Genomic DNA, 22,702 nt, shown 5'->3' on the forward strand with positions numbered 1-22,702 from the left:
ACATGCCACAAAGTCTGCATTACTTTCTCAAATTCGAACCACTACCACCTCCGATCTTTTTCCTTGAAAAGATGACCTCTAGTCCTGAATGGGTGGCCTCGACAAACTTCTACCTTACAGAGATTCAGTGCCCAAAGTCTCTAGCTAGAGCCACAGAACCTACACTAGAACAAAATCTTTCAACTCCTGGGCCACTTTTGTATATCTATCATATTCCTGTAACTCATCTTCTCAAACCTTGAGAATAAAATATAATGTGATAAAGAATAAGAAAGTGGTATGTGGCATGTGTTATAGCACAGCAAGTTAAGCCACCACTTAAAACACACACACATCCCATATCAGAGTGCAGTTGGAGTTGCAACAGCTTTGCCTCTGATCCAGCTCCCTGCTAATGCATCCTGGGAGGCTTTAGTTGACAGCATAAGTACTTGGGTCCCTGTCACTCATATGGGACAACTAGATGGGAGTTCTGGGCTCCTGGCTTTGGCCTGGCCCAGTCTCAACCGCTGCACGCATTTGGAGAGTGAACCAGTGGACAGAAGATTCTCTCTCTCTCTACCTTCTGAGTAGATGAAAATTAATAAACTTTAAAAAATAAATAAGAATACAGTACATAACCCATCACAAGGTATTACATAATTAAAGTCAAGACAGTAATTTCTATTTACGTTCAGAGACTGCTACTGGCTACAGCTAACTGCTAAGATTTGACTTTTAAGTAAAAATGAACTTGAGAAATGATCTACTCCAACCTTCATTTTACGTAAATAAACTCAGGCCCTGTGTACAGAGGTGGTTGGTGACAGTCCTTCAGGGCAAGAATGACCTGAGCCAGGTGTAAAAGCACAGTCAGCTTAGGCAGGAAGAGGAGGACCCTCTAGGCAGGGAAATGACATCAGCAAAAGTGTAGAGGTTCCGACAAATCAGAGAATAAATCCTTTTGGCTGAGAGCAAGATAAATTCAGAAACGGCTAAACTTTGTGTTGAGGAGGAAAGGACAGTTTAAATATTTAAAGACACTTCATCCTATAGGCAATGGGAGCTAGAATGGGTTTTGAGCAACAAATGTCAGTTTCATGGAAAAAATAAATTATACAGTTGTCCACCAAGACTATAAGCATAAAACAAGGACTGTTAATAGTGAGAATACCATTTACAAGTCCAATTCTAAAGGCATAGGTCAAAAAGATACCATCATAAAGAGGGGAACAAAAGAGAAAATGGAAACAGAAAAGAGATGAAGACACAGGACAAACAGCTAAAACACATCACTTAGGGCACTTGGGACTGTCCCCGCCAGCCTGCCGCTAAGCATCCTCAGAGGCGCACGGCCTCTCCTGGCCCCCACTGCACAACTCACCTCTCGAGCAGCACAGTCGTGAGGGGCTTCTTCTTTATTGACTTTTCCTTTCGGAAATCCCCAGCCTGACTTCGCTAGGTACCCCTGAACCAGCAGCACCTACAGAGTAAGCAGAGATAGAAACATCAAACTGGCCTCCTTTCCCAAAACAAAGGTGTTCACCTAAAAAAGGTGTTCCAGTCATTTAAAACACTTCTTCAATAATGAAGTGACACTTCCCTGCACCAAACTGGAGCATGTTTAAAACCTCAAGACTCAGAAAGTAGCAAAAATACACAAAATTCAGCCTTTAAAAGGCTAAGTATGTTTTAAAACATCAAGTCAGAAAACTACACAAGTTTTGTAACACATGAAAAATTAACAGTTGATCATTATTTCACTAAAATTTTTTATTACACTCACATTTTCAAGTGTCTCATCAAGAATAATTGCACCATATGTTGGTACCCCCATTTTATATTCCTTCCATTCATCCAGGACTTTTTCCACATCTTCACCTTGAGGCAGCAAGAATGGACAATGACTGAAGAGTACAAATGGTGTCAAGGAAGCTTTCTCCCTTCATAGTCTGAGAAACAGCCTTGTTTAAATCAACTGTGTGTTTAGTGTGAAATTACTCCCGTCTTCACCTGAACTAAGTTTTACATTTTTGGTTTCTGTTTTTTCTACACCAAGTTACTGCTAACTGTTCCACTTAGCCTAGGTAAATCATGTGTTAGGGGCTCACGGTCCTGGACCTCTGAGTGAGCAGAAATGAATCTGGGGAACACACTTCTCACTACATCAGTCAAATTCATCGTGTTAGGAAGTCAGCACTCAAGCTGGCAGAAACAAGCAGTGGTGCATAAATGCTTCAACGAGGAAGAAAGCATCAGAACCAAGAAGGCTGAGGGGGGCTGGCGCCGCGGTTCACTAGGCTAATCCTCTGCCTGCGGTGCCAGCACACCGGGGTTCTAGTCCCGGTTGGGGTGCCGGATTCTGTCCAGGTCGCTCCTCTTCCAGTCCAGCTCTCTGCTGTAGCCCGGGAGTGCAGTGGAGGATGGCCCAAGTCCTTGGGCTCTGCACCCGCATGGGAGACCAGGAGAAGTACCTGGCTCCGGGCTTTGGATAAGCATGGTGCACCAGCTGCAGCGGCCATTGTGGGGTGAACCAACGGAAAAAGGAAGACCTCCCTCTCCGTCTCTCTCTCTCACTGTCCACTCTGCCTGTCAAAAAATATTTAAAAAAAAAAAAAAAAGAAAGAAAAGAAGGCTGAGGGATTAAGTGTGGGGAGGAGAAGTTGGGATAAAGAGTGCCATTCCATACGTGCACTGTGTAACATCTTTTAACAAATATTAAGGATTACAAAGAAAGGTAACTTTGGATAGTAAGGAAAACAGTTTTAAAAGTGGGCAGGCTGCCAAATTCCTAAAATAGGACAATATAAAACAGTGGGGGAAAAGGAAATAAAACCCAGACCCTGAAACTGTATACTCAGGATTCCAATACTCCATGTACCAGACTAAATGTCATCACTGTAACACTGTTAGTGAAGGAAAGTATGGGGAAAACTGTAATTTACGATTATATTAGTGTTTCTCAAACTGAGGACGTAAGTATTTTTAAGGGTTCCCAAGTCCTCTATAAGTACTTGTATACTCTGTTTTCATTTTGGTACTATTCTGAAGACAAGTAATATGTACACACTACAATTACATGGATGATCACATATATGAAATATTACCACTTGACTTCAGGGACCATATTTTTGTATTAGAAATACTGTAATTACTCTATGCTATTAAAACAGAAGAAACCTTGGGTGGGAGTTTGGTGCAGTTCTTAAGATGCTGCCTGGATACCCGCATCCCATACTGGAATGCCTGGCTCTAAGTCCTGGCTCCACTCCTGATTCCAGCTTACTGCTCACACACATTCTGAGAGGCAGCAGGTGACGGCTCAATTAGTTGGGTCCCTGCAACCCACTTAGCAGACCTGGACTGGGTTCCCGCTCCTGGCTTCACCCAGCCTTAGTTGTCGCAGGCATCTGGATGATGAACCAGTGAACAGGAGCTGTCTCTCTGCCTTTCAAATAAATAAAATTAAAAAGAACAGAAGAAACCTAAAATGCAAATGATGCATTGGACTAATGATATCAACATAATATAGAAAGGAAGGCTTCGTAACAAATGGAGGAGAGAAGGTGGTGGCAGAACTGTTAGTAGAGATAAATCAAACTCAAAACAACCTCATCACACTGTAATGAGATGTTTGGATGAGACAAACATGACATTAAATTCATTAATTTGGGGGGTTGGCACTATGGCACAGCGGGTTAACACCCTGGCCTGAAGCGCCAGCATCCCATATGGGTGCCAGTTCTAGTCCCAGCTGTTCCACTTCCGATACAGCTCTCTGCTATGGCCTGGAAAGCAGTACCAGATGGCCCAAGTCCTTGGGCCCTAACACCTGCATGGGAGACCCGGAGGATGCTCCTGGCACCTGGCTTCGGATTAGCGCAGCTCTGGCCATTGCGGCCAACTGGGGAGTGAACCCTTGGATGGAAGACCTCTCTCTGCCTCTCCTCCCTCTGTGTAACTCTTTCAAATAAATAAATAAATCTTTTGAAAAAATTAATTAATATGAACTTTATGAGTTCCACAATTTTATTTTAAAATTTATTTTAGTTTTAGTTACAGGAAAAACTAAAAAGGCCCTTAAAAGAGTCCAGAGAAGTCAGTCACCCACGACAGCATCACGATTAAAAGACAGGCATGAGGAGCAGCTTCCACCTGACCACCATCTCATACGGCAGCCAGTTCAAGTCCCAGCTGCTCCACTTCTTTAAAGATTTATTTATTTATTTGAAAGGCAGAGTTACAGAGAGAGAAGGAGACAGATATTCCATCTGCTGCTCACTTCCCAGATAACCCCAACAACTGGGGTTGGGCCAAGCCAAAGCCAGGAGGTTTCTTCCAAGCCTACCACGTGTGTGCAGGGGCCCAAGGACTTGGATCATCCTCTGCTGTTTTCTCACACATCTGACCAGGGAGCTGGATGGAAGTGGGGCAGATACCACAAACTCATCCATCTCTCCTCAAACTTTCAAGTTATCACCCATTTTACTTCCTAAGTTTCTTTCAAATGTGACCTATTCATTTCTACCATCACAGCTTTAAGCATCTCTCATAAACTAATGAAACAGCATCTCAATAAGGTTTCCAGTCTCCAGGCTAGCCTTCTTCCTTTCAGTATCCACACTAGTTTCTAATTGGAAGCAAATATAAACATCATGTGCACACACACCCAAAATGTTAACCAGAACTGCAAGGAACCACAAATCTATACAAAACGACCAAAACAAAACAGAAGATCTGGTTGCTTTGATTATGTTTCCATAAAGATTATGCCTTAAAAGCAGTCAGCTATGATGTCTCCACAGATGCTATCATCAACGCTGTAACAGAGTGCACAATATACTTCTAATCCCTTTGGTTCCTCATATACTTTGATACAAGCAACCAAATGGTCTGATCCCATCTCCTGAAATGTGTCTCCCATACGTGTGTTCTTCGCTGTACCACTACTATGGCACAGGACCTCACTGTCATGTATCTCAAGTGATATAATAAACAGCCCAGTCAATGGTTCAATCCATCCTTGTCAAATCGTCTTGAATGCCATTTTCAAATGGTATGGGTAATATTCTGTACCCCCAAAACTTCTGTAGCTATCTAGAATAGTTTCCCATCTATTTTCTACAGAAACCAAGGGATTCCATTACCTCATAGCCTAAAGCAAAGTGATAGGGAGGTGAGTATGAGGGTATTTCAGACCCCCTACACCTACTCTGACTCTAGCTCTAAACACATTAGCCTTGTGGGTACAAATCCATTAGAACATATGCTTCATGGTTCACAACAATGACCTTTCAGAATAAAAACCAAAGCATCTTGGCTCAAGATTTAAGCACCTACAACACCCCGCTCATAAACCTTTCCGTCTCTAACTCTATCGTGGCCCATAGGAATCTTCTGCTCAAATTTCCTGAGATATCCCCTAAAACTTCCCTACTCTCCAATTTTGCTCTGTCCTTTTGCCTTATCTGAAATACAGCCTCTAACTGCCTTCTTAGAAAAATACCACTTTGCCCAGAATCTTTCCATTCTTTTTCCAAACTGTAGAATCATTTAATATCAGAACTATCAAGAAATTTCTACATAAATCAGGATAATGCTCTGATTAAAAGTCATGTGGTTAAATGGAATAAAGTAAAAAACAGATCAGTTCTAGAAATAAGTAATTTCTGGAAGATCAAATTTAAATTTTAATCATCAGTACATATTTCAAGTCTTCTGTATAAAAATAAAAACACTATTCAATTGTGCCTACTATCCACATTTGACAATTTTTAGAAATGTTTTATCCAATAGGTTAAAAACCTCAAAGATATGGAGATTTGTCAGAAATATTTGATTAACAAGACTGAAAGACAGTTACAGCATTAAAAAGGATATCGGCTTTAGCAAAGTCTCTTATCCCACACTGAGGTAGTCCTGGTGTGTTCTGCATGTAGAAATCCAAGTAAAACCAATGGGCAAGCTCAATCTGAAAACACACTCGGATCGCATTGTCTCTTTCCTCGCTGGGAATATGCAAAATAAATCGGCTGTCAAAAACAAAACACAAAAATTACACTTATAAACCATAATGATTTTTTATTTCAACCTATTAAATGGTTTCATCCTTGACCCAGCAACTTAGAAGACTCAAATGAGTCCTGATCAAGGAAGCAACCAATATTTTGGGGTAGTTATTACAGGCAAGATGAGTCTTAAAAAAAGAGAGAACATCACATTTATCTCACATACAACGGAATTTTCCTTACGAGTCTGTGAACCCTCTGATCACAAGGGCAGAGGTGAATTTGAGAGTTCAATACCAACGAATAAAAAATGAGCAAGAAAACACCTTCACTAGGAGTTCCTCCCAGGTCTGGTAACACTTCTAAGAATTTATGCAAATATATTCACATAAATAAAAACTATGCTTGATATCTGGTTAATCTTCACATATAAAATATTAGAAAGATATACTATAAAAGTAATCAGTACTCTGCTGCTCATTAATACTTTACAGCTCCCTAAAACCCCTCACCTACATAGTCTCAGCTCAAGCTAACTTCCCAATAAAACCACTCTGAAAGATCCTAGGGCCCTGCGCTGTGGCACAGAAGAAGGTTAAGCAGCTGCCTGCAGTGCCAACAGCCAATATGGGCACTGGTTTAAGATCTGGCTGTTCCACTTCCAATCCAGCTCCTTGCTAATGCATGTGGGAAGGCAGTGAAGACAGCCCAGGTCCTTGGGCCCTGCAACAGCATGGGAGGCTAGATTGAGTTCCCACATCCCCAGGTGATTCCCAGCCTAGCCCCAGCCACTGCAAGGATTCATTAAATGATCCAGCCCCAGCCATTCCAGGAATTCATTAAATGAATCAATGGACAGGAGCTCTCTCTCCTTACCTGTCCACCTCTCAAATAAATAAAAAATACTGAAAAACAAAACCTTTTTTAAAGATATAAAACCTCAGCTCTTCTATATAGCATTTGGGATCTGGTCTCTGCCCACATACACAATCTTGGTTTTTTTTTACTTTGTTTTTTGTTTTGCTTTTTTGTCACTCTGAGGTTCTTCATATCCAGTGATGTCTAACACTGTCATAAATGTCATCCATTGGGCCAGCTCCATGGCTCTCTAGGCTATCCTCTGCCTGCGGTGCGAGTACCCCGGATTCTAGTCCCGGTTGGGGCACCGGGTTCCGTCCCAGTTGCCCCTCTTCCAGTCCAGCTCTCTGCTATGGCCCAGGAAGGCAGTGGAAGATGGCCCAAGTGCTTGGGTCCTTGCACCTGCATGGGAGACCAGAAGCACCCGGCTCCTGGCTTGGATTAGCGCAGTGCGCCGGCTGTAGCAGCCATTTGGGGGGTGAACTAACGGAAGGAAGACCTTTCTCTGTCTAACTCTGCCTGTCAAATAATAAATGTCATCCATATGTTCCATCTACCCTCTGCTGCTCTGTCCTCTTGTCTTGTCTGTAAGGCTTCACTCTTTGAGACTTCCAAACACTTCCTCTTCTACACAGGCAGGCCAGACTCCCCTGAACAGACTCACACACAGACACACATCACTGACCGAGGGGGACGTTTTCTCAGAAACTCCTCACAGGGCCGGTTCTTCACTGTGTGAATACCAGGGAGCACTGACACAAACTAAAAAGGCACTTTCATCCTAGATCACCGTCACAGATACCAACTCTCACTACTCAAAACATCCTCACAGCTCACGACTGCAAACACTCAGAATTCCACTCTTACAATTATCTGGTTGTGACCATTATCATCCAGAAACCCTCCCAAATTAGGTCATGGAATAATATGCTGTATCTCTGCTCATATTTATATGCACACTCCATCTCTTCCAGCTCTAGAACTGGACAGAATGGGAACAACTATTTAAGGACCTTGAAAAATAAACAGCAAAAAAGAAGAATGGGGAAGACCAATATTTTAAATCAATTTGCCTTTTTTCCACCTTCTTGTATACTCTGGCCTGGATTAAGGGTTGCAAGTGGGCACCAGCAAGGACACAGAAAGCTCCAGAAGCCCTCTGGTTCTGTCTCAAGCCAGGAGCCTAATGGGGTAGTCAAATAAGCCTCCAACCAATCCCATCATGATTACAAAGGTGGTAGCAATGGGGACTCACAGAGGCTAAAACGGAAGGACAGGAATCTTCCTCTCCAACCAAAAGAGCCATGCAGTTCTGATAGAGGCCAACTCTACTCCTATGTTTTTCTCTCTGTCCTCTAACCACTTGGTCTCAGATATGGGCAATCACAGAAGTATGTGGCAGAGTGGTTTTCTGGTCACAGGATGAAAAATGGGAGCCTCAGGAAACAAGAGACATATCAGAGAGGTAGCAGAGGGAGAACCGCTCAGGTAAATGGTATCACAAATTTTTTATGAACTCATGGGGCCCAACTCTGAGCTGCACACACTCACATTAGACTAAAACCAGCACATTATAGTCTGAGAATTCAACTACAAAACAGACCACAGCCCAGTTCCCACACCAGCCACTAGACAGTGCACATAGGACCCAATAGCACTGCAACCAAGGGCCCTCTTTCACCTTGACTTACCCTCCCTGGGATTAAAAAGGGCACAGCTGTCTGCTACTTACTCTCTCAGTTTGGAGCATTTTCTATTCAACTCCAATATGGAAGATGAAGGATTAACTCTATGCCCAGTCCTATTTCAGTCCCTTCTGTTCCCCTTCTCCCAACAAAACTGTATTATAGTTTTGATTCATTTCTCAACTCTAGTACTACTGACATTCTGAAGCATATAGTTCTGCATTAAGATGGGCTGCCCAGGGGCCGGCACTGTGGCGCAGTGGTTAAGCTCTGCTTGTACTGCCAGCATCCCATATGGGTGCTGCTTTGAGTCCCAGCTACTCCAGTTGATCCAGCTCCTTACTAATGCACTTGGGGAAGCAGCGGAAGATGGTCCAAGTGCTTGGGCCCTTGCACCCACATGGGAGACCTGGAAGAAGCTGCTGGCTTTGGTCTGGCCCAACCCTGGCTGTTGCAGCCTTTTGGGGAGTGAATCAGCAGATGGAAGATCTCTCTTGTGTCTCCTCTCTAACTCTGTCTTTCAAACAAACAGATAAATCTTAAAAAATAAAAATAAAAAAAGATGGGCTGCCCAGTGCACTTTGCGTGTGCAGCAGCATCTCAGCCCCCATCCATCACAGGTCACACCACATGCCCAGCAGTGACAACAAAATTATCTCTAGATACTGCCAGATACTCCCTGAGGGGAATAAAATCATTCCCAGTAACTACTGGCTTAGCTGTGTTAAATGAAAATGATTTAATCCCGCTGTTTAAAATTAAACCCCACAGTTTTGTATTAAGTTCCCATACTAGGCCACAAGAAACCAGAGTGAAAAATCAAAATGCTTTGAAAAAGCTATCCTGTGTCATTCCACCTATAGCACATCATTCTGCAAGACAGTCAAAACTGGGGGTGGCACAACACAGAGGATTTTAGGGCAATGAAACTACTGTGTATACTGCAGCACTGGACACATTTCACACATCTGTCCAAACCCACATGCAAAACATGAAGAGAAAACATGAGTGCAATATACCATGTCAATGTTGGCTCACCCAGCATAATACACAGTTTACACTAATGTGAGAGGCACACAACGGGGGAAACTATGGTGAGGGAAGGGAGTTTGTGTGAAGAGGAACTCTGTATTTTATGATCAATTTCTGTAAACTTCTCTATGAAAAACCAACCTCTTCAGCTCAACTCACCAAACATTCACTATTTTGCAGATAAAGTGCTACTCAACACTCCCAAATAAGGCCAATTAAGATCTTTAAACATGCTGTCATTTCATCTACTGACAGATGAGCCTTCAGTCTTTACATTACTGTAACTCTCTAAATGTAATTCACCACTAAGCCAAACTGATTTTTCGCTTCCTTACAATCCTTTGTTCTCTCCACAATTAATAACTGTCATCATTGCTTTTGTTTCATTTTCTCTATACTTGTCATTATTCAACTTCTCACTAGTTTCCCATTTTTTTCTAAGATGAGAATTTAGATGCATTTTTTAAGTCTGTCCTTGTGTCTTAATCTGTTCCAGTCTGGATCAGTTGTCCTTTTTACTGGCACACTTCTGTCATCGTAGGGGTCCCTACGCCTTCATCCTCTACAGGAGCTCATGTTTCTTGTATCCGTTTCTTCCTCCTCCTCACCCTACTTCCCAGTTTTCTCTACATACATTCTCCCACACATTCTGGAAGGAGGATGCAGGGACAGTAAATATGGACACTAGACATCGAAAATATCTGCAGTAGGCCAGCACCATGGCTCAACAGGCTAATCCTCCGCCTTGCGGCACCGGCACACCGGGTTCTAGTCCCGGTTGGGGTGCCGGATTCTATCCCGGTTGCCCCTCTTCCAGGCCAGCTCTCTGCTATGGCCCGGGAAGGCAGTGGGGGATGGCCCAAGTCCTTGGGCCCTGCACCCGCAAGGGAGACCAGGAGAAGTACCTGGCTCCTGGCTTCGGATCAGCGAGATGCGCTGGCCACAGCGGCCATTGGAGGGTGAACCAACGGCAAAAGGGAAGACCTGGCTGGCGCCGTGGCTCAACAGGCTAATCCTCCGCCTTGCGGCGCCAGCACACCGGGTTCTAGTCCCGGTCAGGGCACCGATCCTGTCCCGGTTGCCCCTCTTCCAGGCCAGCTCTCTGCTGTGGCCTGGGAGTGCAGTGGAGGATGACCCAAGTGCTTGGGCCCTGCACCCCATGGGAGACCAGGAGAAGCACCTGGCTCCTGCCATCGGAACAGCGCGGTGCGCCGGCCGCAGCGCGCTACCGCGGCGGCCATTGGAGGGTGAACCAACGGCAAAAAGAAAGACCTTTCTCTCTCTCTCTCTCTCACTGTCCACTCTGCCTGTCAAAAAAATAAATTAATTAAGTAATTAATTAATTAAAAAAAAACAAAAAAAAAAAGAAAAAAAAAGGAAGACCTTTCTCTCTGTCTCTCTCACTATCCACTCTGTCTATCCAAACAAACAAACAAACAAAAAAAGAAAATATCTGCAGCCTCACACTTGACAATGTGGGTAAAGAAGTATAAGCAGGAAATCATTCTCTTTTGGAATTCTGACGGGGTCAACCTTGTGGCACAGTGCATTAAATAGCTGCCTATGATCCCAGCATCCCATACTGAAGTGCCAGCAAGCCCCAGCAGCTCCTCTTCTGTTCCAGCTTCCTGCTAATGCACATGGGAAGGTAGTGGATGGTGGCCCAGGTGCTTCACCCACATCGAAGACCAGGCCACTTGGGAAGTGAAGCAGCGGATAGAAGCTATCTTTTTCTCTGCGTATACAAAATCTCTGACACTCTGCCTTTCAAATAAATCTTAAAAAAAAAAAGAGAGAGAAATGAATCTAAGATTTAAAAATGAAAACTGAAGCCATTCAGATTCTCTTCTTTTGTATACAATTTTTTTCAGTGTGGATGTTGCTAAGATCTCCCTTCTGTTGCCTGTGTTCTGAAATTCTCAGTGTATTTTTCCCATCCATTGCACTGCCACTCAAGAGCCTTATCTGTTTGGAGACTCACATCCTTCAGTGCTAAAGGACTGCATGGACAAGTACTCTCACAATCCTTGACTTCTCTCCATATTTCCACCTGTGATTTTCCCCCACTCTTCTTCCTGGGAAATTTAACTTTACCTTGCAAGACATTTACTGAAGTTTTTGTTTTTGTTCTCATAGTTTTTAACTTCCAAAAGCTCCTTGAGTTCTTTAAAGTATGGTTTTTATAGATTATCCTGTTCTTATTTCATGGTCCTAAAAAGCTACTTCATTAAGATCAATGCTCTGTTTTTTAAGTTTTCTTCTACAGCATAATCTCATTCTTCCCAGTATCTTTTTTTCTGTTAAGTTCTCCCTTTCATGTTAATAGGCCTGTTAATATTTAAGTGACAGACCACAAAGCTTTTTAGAAGGGTTGTCCAGGGGCCCGGCTCTGTGGTGCAGCAGGTTAACGCCCTGGCCTGAAGTGCCAGCATCCCATATGGACTCCCGGCTGCTCCACTTCCAATCCAGCTCTCTGCTATGGCCTGGGAAAGCAGTACAAGATGGCCCAAGTCCTTGGGCCCCTGCACCCACGTGGGAGACCTGGAAGCTCTTGGCTCCTGGCTTCGGATCAGCACATTGGGCCCAACTGGGGAGTGAACCATCGGATGGAAGACCTCTCTCTCTGCCTCTCCTCTCTCTGTGTAACTCTTTCGAATAAATAAATAAATCTTAAAAAAAAAAAAAAAAAAGAAGGGTTGTCCATTTAAGGTGACCACGCTGAGGCATTTAATCAAGTAAACTTCAAGGTCAGTATCTTCACATCTCTCCACGAACTACGCAGTCTTGAGAAGATTCTTCCAATCTCCAAACTAGAGGACAAATGCCAGGCATTCATGTTCCAGAAGCTGAGCAGGGAAACAGTACACAGGATGTATAAATTCCCTTCTCCATTTTTCAGTGTTCTTAAGCTGGAATAGACAAACACTACTATAGCAGTTTCTCTTTCACATTAGCCAAGTCTCTGTGATAAATCAATTTCCTGGCATACAACTCTCAAAACCCTTGGAGTCTTTGTATGTTAATGAGTTCACTGATAAAATCAGTCATGGAAATCAGTCCATGGAGAAAATGTCATTTATTTTGGTGCAAAAAGTTTCAAACCCATGTACTTTTCCTTAATACACATGTTCCATAAACATTCTGAAGACTACAGATACATACACCTCTGTATCCTCTGCAATATCCTTTATAATAAGCCAGCAAGTGTGTTTCCTGAGTCCTGTGGCCAGCTCTAGAAAACTCTGAACCCAAAGAGGGGTCCTAGGAGCCCCAACTTATAACCAATTTGTTAAGTTCTAGAGACCTGGATTTGCAACTTTGGTGTCCAAAGTGGAGGAGGGGCAATCCTGCAGGAATGCATCCCCAATTTGTTGAATCTGATTCCACCCATATGCGGTCAGGATTGAACAAAGGGACACCCAGCTAGCACTGGCCCAGTTACTGGCTTGCTTGGTATGGCCTGTGTTGTTAGAGCAAATAAACAGCTTGCTTCTTTCCTGTATCCTCACACTCACCTATCACTGCTGTTTTTAATTTCCAAGTTTTATTACTCATCTCTTAACCCATTCTTTTCCTCCTTTTAGGTTTAATCATTTAATATTTTAGAAAAAATTGGGATGGTTAAGATACCATGTGGAATGCCCACATTCCGTATTGGATTACAGACCACGCTCCACTTTCCATCCAGCTTCCTGATAATGCACACCCTTGGAAGCAGATGATGGCTCAAGTACTTGGGTCCTTACACTTGGAGAACCCAGATTAAGTTCGTGGCTCCTGGTCTCACCCTGGAAAGCCCTGGCTGTTTCAGGCATTTGGAAAATACAGATATAGAGATATGTGCATCTATGTATAGATATATAAATATAGATATGTTTTTCTGCCTTTCAAAATAAGGGGCTGTGGCGCAGTGGGTTAACACCCTGGCCTGAAGCACTGCCATCCCATATGGGCGCGGGTTCTAGTCCCTATTCCAATCCAGCTTTCTGCTGTAGCCTGGGAAAGCAGTAGAAGATGGCCCAAGTCCTTGGGCTGCTACACCGCATGGGAGACCTGGAAGAATCTCCTGGCTCCTGGCTTCGGATCGGCGCAGCTCTGTCCATTGCAGCCAATTGGGGAGTGAACCATTGGATGGAAGACCTCCCTCCCCTCCCTCTCTCCCTCTCTCTCTCTCTCTCTCTCTCTCTGCCTCTCCTCTCTGTGTAACTCTTTCAAATAAATAAATACATCTTAAAAAAAAAATCTTTTAAAAAGTGACTGTATACCTACAGTTATAATAGTTAATAGCTGAAATAAAATACCTTCTACTTATTATGAGAAAAATTCTCCATGTCACAAAATGTTATCTTTTCAATATTCCTATGGATAAAACATTAGCACAGACATGTTTCAATAAACATCAACACTAAATGGCTAGCCGAAGATGAGCACGAGCTATTTAATTAACCTTTGCTTCCAGCAAAACAGCAGCAACATCAGTGGCCGGAAAATACCTTTCTCCTTTTAACAGTAGAGTGGCCTAACCATCAACTATTTAAGAGGTTTAAAAAAAAATTCCAAGCATTTCTTCAAAAGAGAAACAATTTTTCAAACTGAAATTTTTCGGTTATCACTTTAAAAAAAAATTTTTGATTTTTCAATAAGCTAATCTAAATACTGCTAAAAAAAGGTTTTCATGTCAAAAACCATGCTGCATCAAATGCCAGCAGCATGATAAAATGCTGCACTTTATTATTTTCATACAGGCACTTTTATCATTAACCAATTTTTGTTTACCAGATATTTTAAGACAAGTGTCTTCCCTTCCTCATCTTTAATTTCACACTACTTGGAAGGTAACCATTGTTACATTTTGGTATATATTGCTTCAGATTTTTCTTTGTGAATATACAAATTCACTCAAAAATCTATTTTATGGGGGTGGGCATGTGTGGCCTGGCAGTTAATACACCAAGCTCTGTTGGTGTTCCTGGGTTCAACACCCTGCTCTAGCTCCTAATTTCAACTTCCTGCTAATGCAGACCTTGGGAAGCTCAAGAATTTGAACTGAGTTCCTGCTAACCAGTGGGAGACCTCAGATTAAATTCAACACACAAAATTTTTAAAAAACGCACAATCAGGGCCAGCATTTTGGTGCAGAAGGTTGGGCTGCAATTTCAAAGCTGGGATCCCACACCAGAGTGCTGGTTCTAGTCCACTTCTGATCCAGCTCCCTGCTAATGTGCCTGGGAAAGAAGTGGGAGATGGCCTATGGGCCCCTGCCACCCATGCGGGAGACCTGGATGGAGTTCCAGGCTCCTGGTAGACATCTGGGGAGTAAACAGCATATTCTCTCTCTGTCTCTCCTTCTCTTTAAGTCTGCCTTTCAAATAAATATCCCTGGCCGGCACCGCGGTTCGCTAGGCTAATCCTCTGCCTGCAGCGCCGGCACCCCGGGTTCTAGTCCTGGTCAGGCGCCGGATTCTGTCCCGGTTGCTCCTCTTCCAGTCCAAGCTCTCTGCTGTGGCCTGGGAAGGCAGTGGAGGATGGCCCAAGTGTTTGGGCCCTGCACCGCATGGGAGACCAAGAGAAGCACCTGGCTCCTGGCTTGGATCGGCACAGCGAACCGGCCGTGGCAGCCATTTGGGGGGGTGAACCAACGGAAGGAAGACCTTTCTCTCTGTCTCTCACTGTCTAACTCTGCCTGTCAAAAAAAAAAAAAAAAAAAAAAAAAAAAAAACTAGGCTAATCCACTAAGCTGATCAAATAAACATACCTTTAAAAAAAATTTTAACCGTTTGCACCAACATAGAAACACAAAGTGAAACATACTGTTTGATTACTAGTTATAGCATTAAATCAAAATGTACAGCACATTAAGGACAGAGATCCCACATGAGGAGCAAGTGCACAGTGGCTCCTGTTGTTGACCCAACAAATTGACACTCTAGTTTATGGCGCCAGTAACCACCCTAGGCTCTCGTCATGAGTTGCCAAGGCTATGGAAGCCTTCCAAGTTTGCCGACTCTGCTCATATTTAGACAAGGTCATAAAAGACAGAGTGAGGATAGTAACCAATGATCCTAAGAGTGGCATTTACCAGGTTTGAACAAGTATACAGCATTAAGTGGGGAAGAGGACCATCAGTACACACAGGTTGGGAGTAGAGCCATTGGTGGTAGAGGTTATGATTACAAAGGAATGAGGCCCAAGTGCACTAGACAGGGTCTAGAACAAAGGACAGAGTCATTATTAGAGGAGCTAAGAAAGGTGCTGTCTAAGCTACAATTAAGTTTTCTGATTGAGAGGCAAATAGAACCTGATAGAAGGGGCTTGATAATAATCTGGTGGGCTTTAGGCCTTGTAAGTTAAGAGGCCCAGACCTATCTATCTCTTCACATGGGGTATATTCTAAGGGAGGTGTGAACCTCCTAGGGGAAGGCACTCTGTTGACTTTCATTACTTGGCTGGCCTGGGAGGAGAGCTGGCCAGGTAAAGGCAGGTGGCATCTCTAACAAGAAATTTACAGTTCTGCCTGCAATGTTGCTGACCCTACTTGACCATCCCTTCAGCTGCAGTGGTCACTTTGGAAGTTGGGCTGAGTGAAGGGCTTTTCAGCTTAGAGCCAATAAGATCTGTGGCTCTGACCTGGGCATCCTTCGACTCCAGGGCAGGTCCATTTCCAGTGATCCAACTCTTGGCAGAGCTGCCAGGGCTCTTCACAAGCTGACTTCTGCTGAAACCCAGGCTTACCACATTGAAAGCCACTGCAGTGGACTGGCCTGTTGGGTCTCCTTGAGGGCAGATCACTGTACAAATCAGCCATTAATAGGCCTGCCACCCATTGCTTCTGATGCCTAGCTTTCTTTTCCTCCTGGTTTGTGTTAAAGCAGACCAGAGGATGCAAGTCAAGGGAGTGCCCGTGTCCCATCTCTAATCTTCTGTGGCCTGAACTACAAGTCTATAGTCACAGGCATGTTCTGTAGTAGTTTTTCTAAAGTAGACAATGCCCATGAGGAAAATTATATTCTCACTTTAAAACTTTCTTTCCCTTTGGTCTGAAAGGGAGGTTTTTTCTACTTACTGCTTACTTCGCTGATGGCTAAGTGGATCTAGCTATGAGATTATTATTTAAGTTCTTATTTTTGGCTATGCTATTACAGAAAAATGTTAGCCATCTCTTTTATAAGGTCTAAAGATTAAATTGTGCGTCCTACAGATTCCTTCATAATAGAATTAGTTTCCTACCTTGAAGAGAATAGAGAAATTGATCTTCTGTATATAAAGAGAATTGAAAATTAATCTTGATGCAAATGGAAAGGGGAGAGGGAGCGGGAGTGGGGAGGGTTGCGGGTGGGAGGGAAGTTATGGGAGGGGAAAGCCATTGTAATCCATAAGCTGTACACTGGAAATTTATATTCATTAAATAAAAGTTTAAAAAAAAAACACACACACATTCAGGAAAGACAAAAGATAGGCAAAAGATTACTCTAGATGAAAAAGTCCAACAAGGTGTAATAACTAAGTGAAATATTAATCTCTAATTGCTTTAAAACAAAAAAATAAAAGGAAGGAAATAAAATATGACAAGGTACAAGTCACATGAATGGGGACATCTGAATACAACAGATTATCACATCAGTGTTAAATTTCTTAGGTATAATAACGGTTTTATAGTTGCATGTCAAATTTAGGTGATATAAGATTAAATGTCAAAGTATAGTAAAATGTCTACAATGGAAATGCATTTTCATATATATGAGAAAGGAATAATTCTGCAAAAATGTTAAATGAATTCTTATAAAGGTACCTGGGTATTTACTCCCTTCACTCAAGTTTTCTTAAGATTCAATACTTTCAAAATAGACATTTTGAGAAACAATGACTTGAAAAGCCCTATTTTAATGGTCAAAGGACAGTTTTTTATTTTTACTTTTCTATTTTTCTTTTCTCTTCTTCATACTATATGTTGAACTCTTTACTTAACATAGAGTTAAACATATGTATATAAAGTCTATTGAAAATAGATTGCAGTAAAAAATAAGAGGGGAATAAGAAAGGGAGGAGGAAGTTAGTAACTGTAAAGCTGTATAATTCTGCATATAGTCCTACAGACTTACTTCTAAGGGTACAGTTTAAAAACTTGGCATGGGACTCCAACTCCCATTAAAATTAGTGGTAAAAATGCCATCTTATTTGTTAAAATGATCATATTAAGTGTTAAAGTGAACATGTAGATAGGATTAAGTGTTAAAGAGATCATATAAATAGCAGCAAGTGCCTGCTAATAATAATAGACAGAAATAAAAAGGAGGGAATGTCCAACATGGGAAGCAGTCCACACAGCAGACTCATAGAATGACGATCGCTTTAAGTAACACTCTAACCTCAGAATAAGCCCTTACGACTTCCTGGTCTGGTTGAAAGGCCTGTAAGAGCATTTCAGAAATAGAAAGCCAAGACACTGTGGCAAAAAATATTCTTCATGAAAGATCTCTGTGAGTGAGACTCCAGTGGAAAGAAGGGGCCATCAAAGAAAGAGGTACTTTTATCTGAACGGAGGAGAGAATTTCCACTTTGACTATAGCCTTGTTCAAATACTGATGGAGTTTGTAGTCAAAAAAGGATTCCACGGCCATGGCAGCTCATGGCAAAAGCCTCCAGTGAACACTGACATCATAAATAAGAGTTTTAATTGTTAAATTAGCAACAGAAGTCACTGCGCACTTACTCCCCGTGCAGGACTTCTGTCTTCAGTGAGTTGCACTATGAGAATTAACTGCAAAACTTGCCTTCAAACAATACATCATACATTGTATGTGTGTGGGGGGGGGTGAAAACTGTTGAAATCTTTACTTAGTATAGAATTGATTTTCTGTATATAAAGTTAAAGTAAAAATTGAACCTTAGTGAAGAATGGGACGGGAGAGGCAGTAGGTAGTAGGACAGGAGTGGGGGTGGAAGGGCCAGTATGGGAGAAAGAACCACTGTATTTATAAATTTGTACCTATGAAATTTGCATTCACTAAATAAAAGCTTTAAAAAAAAATTTTAACCTCAAAATCATGAATAGAAAATCTTTAATCAATAAAATATAATAAATATTAACTTGTAAATGCCAATACTTTTGAAATTCAGTTTTAACAACTGACCATTTAGTTTACCAAGCAACTAGCCCTAATTTTTAACTATAACTGCAAAAGAAAACTTTAAAAAAAAACCCTAAAAGATCTGTATAACACTGGAAAAAATAAATTAAAAAAACGGCTCATCAAATAAATATTGTATAAGTACTCACTGGGAAACCAATTAAGTGGCTTTATTAAACACAAGATATTTAACATGTTTTTTACAAAGTATAATTATCACATGATAAAGGTTGCAGGCGCCGTGGCTCACTTGGTTAATCCTCCGCCTGTGGTGCCGGCATCCCATATGGGCGCCGGATTCTGTCCTGGTTGCTCCTCTTCCAGGCCAGCTCTCTGCTGTGGCCCGGGAAGGCAGTGGAGGATGGCCCAAGTGCTTGGGCCCTGCACCCGCATGGGAGACCAGAAGAGGCTCCCGGCTCTGGATTGGTGTAGCCCTGGCCATATTGGCCATTTGGGGAGTGAACCAACAGAAGGAAGACCTTTCTGTCTCTCTCACTGTCTAACTCTGTCAAAAAAAAAAAAAGATAAAGGTTCCACACATACAATCTTAAGTCCAAGTGATACAAAATGAACCACAACACCAGTATAAAGACTGGCTTAGATGCTGGCAGAACGAACGTGTATCATCACGCGATTTTTTTCCTAAATCAACGCATACTCTATTCACCTACACGTCATCATTGCTCACCTTTCCTAATACTCTTCTTTAATCCTTTTTTTTTTAACCACAAATGCATATTGCTGTAAAAGATTCTTAGAAGCATGAAGACAAAACGATTGCACTCCCACCATCTCATTCTTGTCCTTTATCCAGACAAGCACACACGTAACAATTTTTTTTAAGATCTATTTATTTGAAAGAGTTAAGAGAAAGAGATCCATCCGCTGGTTCATACCCCAAATGGACTCAAGGGCCAGGGCTGGGCCAGGACGCACCCAGGAGCTTCGCGGGGGTCCCTCACGCGGGTGCAGGGGCCCAAGCATTCGGGCCACCTTCTGTAGCCTTGCCAGGCCATCAGCAGGGAGCGGGAAGAGGAGCGGCGGGGACACGAACCATGCCGGTGTCACAGGCCCAGTCACCCGCTCCGCCACAACACCGGCACCTGTTAAAATCCCTGTTGTTTTTTTTTCTTACCAAATTCGGGACCAGAGAAATAGTGCCTTTTACCTTGAAGCGGGTCACCTGCATCCGCCCCACCCCAGTCACTCCACACCACGGCACAGGCCGTTAATTGTTATGAGCTGCAACGGGAACTTCCTCTGCGGAGCCAGACCCGCTATCACACCCACCTGCTGCGGGTTTCCCAGCGCGGTCCCGCATTACAACGGACGCGACCTTGTGTCAGTCACTCAGGCTCCCAACCTCCCGCCACAAGAACCCCGCGCGGCCGCACCTGCCACGCCGCAGCCCCACGGCCCCCGCCCCGGCTCCCCTCAGAGCGCGGCCGGACCCGCGCGGCGGACCCTCCCCCAGGAGCCCTGAGCCGCGGACCCCGCCAGCCGTCCCCTGGGCCCCGGCTCCCCTCAGCGCGGCCGGACCCGGGCGGCGGACCCCGCCAGCCGTCCCCTGGGGGCGGCCCGGCTCCCCTCAGAGAGCGGCCGGACCCGGGCGGCGGACCCTCTCCCAGGACCCCTGAGCCGCGGACCCCGCCAGCCGTCCCCTGGGGGCGGCCCGGCTCCCCGCCCGCGAGGCGCGGGGGAAGGCGGCCTGCCCGGGGCAGGGGTCGCGGGGGTCGGCCGGGGCGGGCGCGGCTTCGCGAGCCGAGCGGCTTCCCCCGCGGGGAGCACGGCGGCCGGGGAACCGAGGCGAGGACACGCCGGGGGCAGGGGGAGGCCTCGGGGGTCGGCGGCGAGGCGCGGGGCCGCTGTACCTGCAGAGATCGTCCAGGACGCTGCCGGGAATCTCCACCCGTTTGGTCTCCATGATGAGGCCCCACAGCAGGAGCAGTGCATCCCGGCTCCGCGCGCCGGGCACCGAGGCTACGACACGGGGGCTGCGGCTCCACAGACGCGGGAGGAAGGGGCGGGCCCCGCTGACTTCCGTCCCGTTCCCTCAGCCCGGCCCAAGGCTGGGCCAGGGCTTGGGGCGGAGCTCCCGGGGTCCCGCCCCCTGCTCTGCTTGAAAGGCCCAATGGGCAGCTGGAGAGTGAGGCGCCTGCGTAAGTTCAGCCAATGAGACGTTTGTTTATTGCTCCGTCGTCTCCAATCCGTCTTCAAGCTACTCCAGCAAACCGACTTCCCGCCCCTGTGAGCGAGCCCCGAGGGTGGGCAGGCGCATGCGCACCATGCTGCCCGTGCGCTGCCGGGAAGCGCAGGGGCTCTGGTCTCCGTAGACCGCGAGGCCAACATCCGGGCCCTTCGCGTGGTCCGCGAGGCCTGCTGGTGGTGGCCGGGCGGGGCAGCCCCTGACCTCCCGTTGGGCACCAGCGTGCCCTCAGGGTTCCGGGCACAAGAGGCCCCGGGCCCGGCCGAGGGCTGTGCCTTTCCTCACTCCAGGCTCCCGACGAGAGTGTGCCAGGCACTGGGCCCTGAGCTCCCATGAAGTCCTCGCAGGACCGCCCTCGGGCCCGCCCACTGCGGCTGTTGGGGTCCTGCCCCGCGGGTCCCTGGAGACACCGCACCCGCCTGTCTCCGTCCTCCTCGGCCGGACCCCCCGGCTGCTTCTCCACCGAATGGCCCATTCCGCCCTGCGGTCTCCGCCTTCTTTAATGGCTGTCCGCTGCCACTGTCCATTTCCGGTCTGCACAGTCTCCCCTAGCTCTGGCGGACCGGATCTTGGTTGAGTTTTACTCACAGCCCTCGTCAGCCTGTGCTAGTGGCGGCCTGCTGCCTCGGCCCGTGACGGCCTTGGCGCGTTTGACTCTGGTTTGCCATCTTTGTCTCCTTGCTCCTTCCTGGAGAAGGCCTCAGATTTCTCTTTGAGCCACCTGTAGAGTTGTTCTCCAGAGTTCTTCAAATGTCGCTGGCTTGCGGAGTCGCCTTTCTCTATAAATACAGCTTTTTCTCTTAGCCCTCTGAAGATCCTAACAGGTTTAAGGTTTCCTCTCCCTGACCGTCGCATTCCTCCCAGCTGCTTTTGGTCTCCATCTATCATAGCGGAAGGCTCTGTGGTCTCTATTTGCTCACTCTTAAAAAGGCATTAAAAGCCCAGGATCCAGGGGACGCTAATGGGAAGGAAGTGCGCAGCCTAGGGTGGGACGTGTCTCCCCAGAGCTAGCTCCACAGCAGCCGGACCGGCTGGGCTGTTGGCTGGAAACCCGCGATCCCTAGGTCGTTTTCCCTGGCTGGTCAAATCCCTCAAGAGAAAAGGCTTCCAGGCTCAGATGGAAGCACCGTGGGTGGTCAAGTAGGGGGTGCAGGCTGGAGTATGCCACTTGCTCTGTTCCCTCCCCTGGGGCCCAGTACCAATCAGTTTAGGTCTCTAAGGAGGCAGGTCCTGACAGGAGGGAAGTGATCCTGAGGAACACGGGTAGCACAGCAGGGAATTAAGGAAGGGAACAAGCCCATAAAGAGTTTACAATCAAGGAAATTAGCGCTGTGGGTAACCGGTCTTGATCCCTCTGAAGGCCCATGTAAAACGTACCTCAGAGCTGTCCCAGTCAGCGGGCGACAGATGTGGAGTTGCATACTCACTTCCATCAGCAACCATCGAGGGCTGCTCCCGGGGCCCGCGTCCACCTGCCCTATGGGCGTTGAGGCTGGCTCTCTGGCCAGAAAAAGCCCTCTGGCACAGAAATGCAGGTGCTAGAAGTTGGAGGAGCAGCTGGTATAGTTTATGGATTGGCACAGCAAGTGTGAGCCCATTCAGTAGTTCTCTTTCGCTGGATGTATGTTCTGTCAGATCTGGTTGTCTTGCCTCTGACTGGAGGGCACCTTTTATTTTTCTTAGGTGTCCCACTTGGAGTTCAAGTATGGTTTTCACACTACTCTAAATCACTGCACAAGTCAAAGTGGTGTTTACCCCCATGGGTGAATGGTGTAGAAATAACACATGTTCCGGTCAGCATTGTGG

At 45.3% G+C, this 22,702-nt stretch overlaps 1 protein-coding gene across 1 annotated transcript in view; it reads right to left on the reverse strand.

Annotated features, from left to right (window-relative positions):
- DCP2 (decapping mRNA 2) overlaps positions 1-20,735 on the reverse strand; it is a 44,009-nt gene extending 23,274 nt beyond the window's left edge. Inside the window, exons 1-4 of the mRNA XM_062189313.1 lie at positions 20,562-20,735; positions 5,860-6,011; positions 1,766-1,893; positions 1,364-1,462 (exon numbers count right to left, since the gene is read on the reverse strand). Of these exons, the coding sequence (XP_062045297.1) occupies positions 1,364-1,462; positions 1,766-1,893; positions 5,860-6,011; positions 20,562-20,614 (432 nt within the window). The 5' untranslated portion in view covers positions 20,615-20,735. The remainder of the gene's footprint in view (positions 1-1,363; positions 1,463-1,765; positions 1,894-5,859; positions 6,012-20,561) is intronic.
- Between the last annotated feature and the right edge of the window lie 1,967 nt (positions 20,736-22,702).

The sequence above is a fragment of the Lepus europaeus genome, chromosome 4 (genome assembly GCF_033115175.1).
Source record: "Lepus europaeus isolate LE1 chromosome 4, mLepTim1.pri, whole genome shotgun sequence".
NCBI classification, from domain to species: domain Eukaryota; kingdom Metazoa; phylum Chordata; class Mammalia; order Lagomorpha; family Leporidae; genus Lepus; species Lepus europaeus.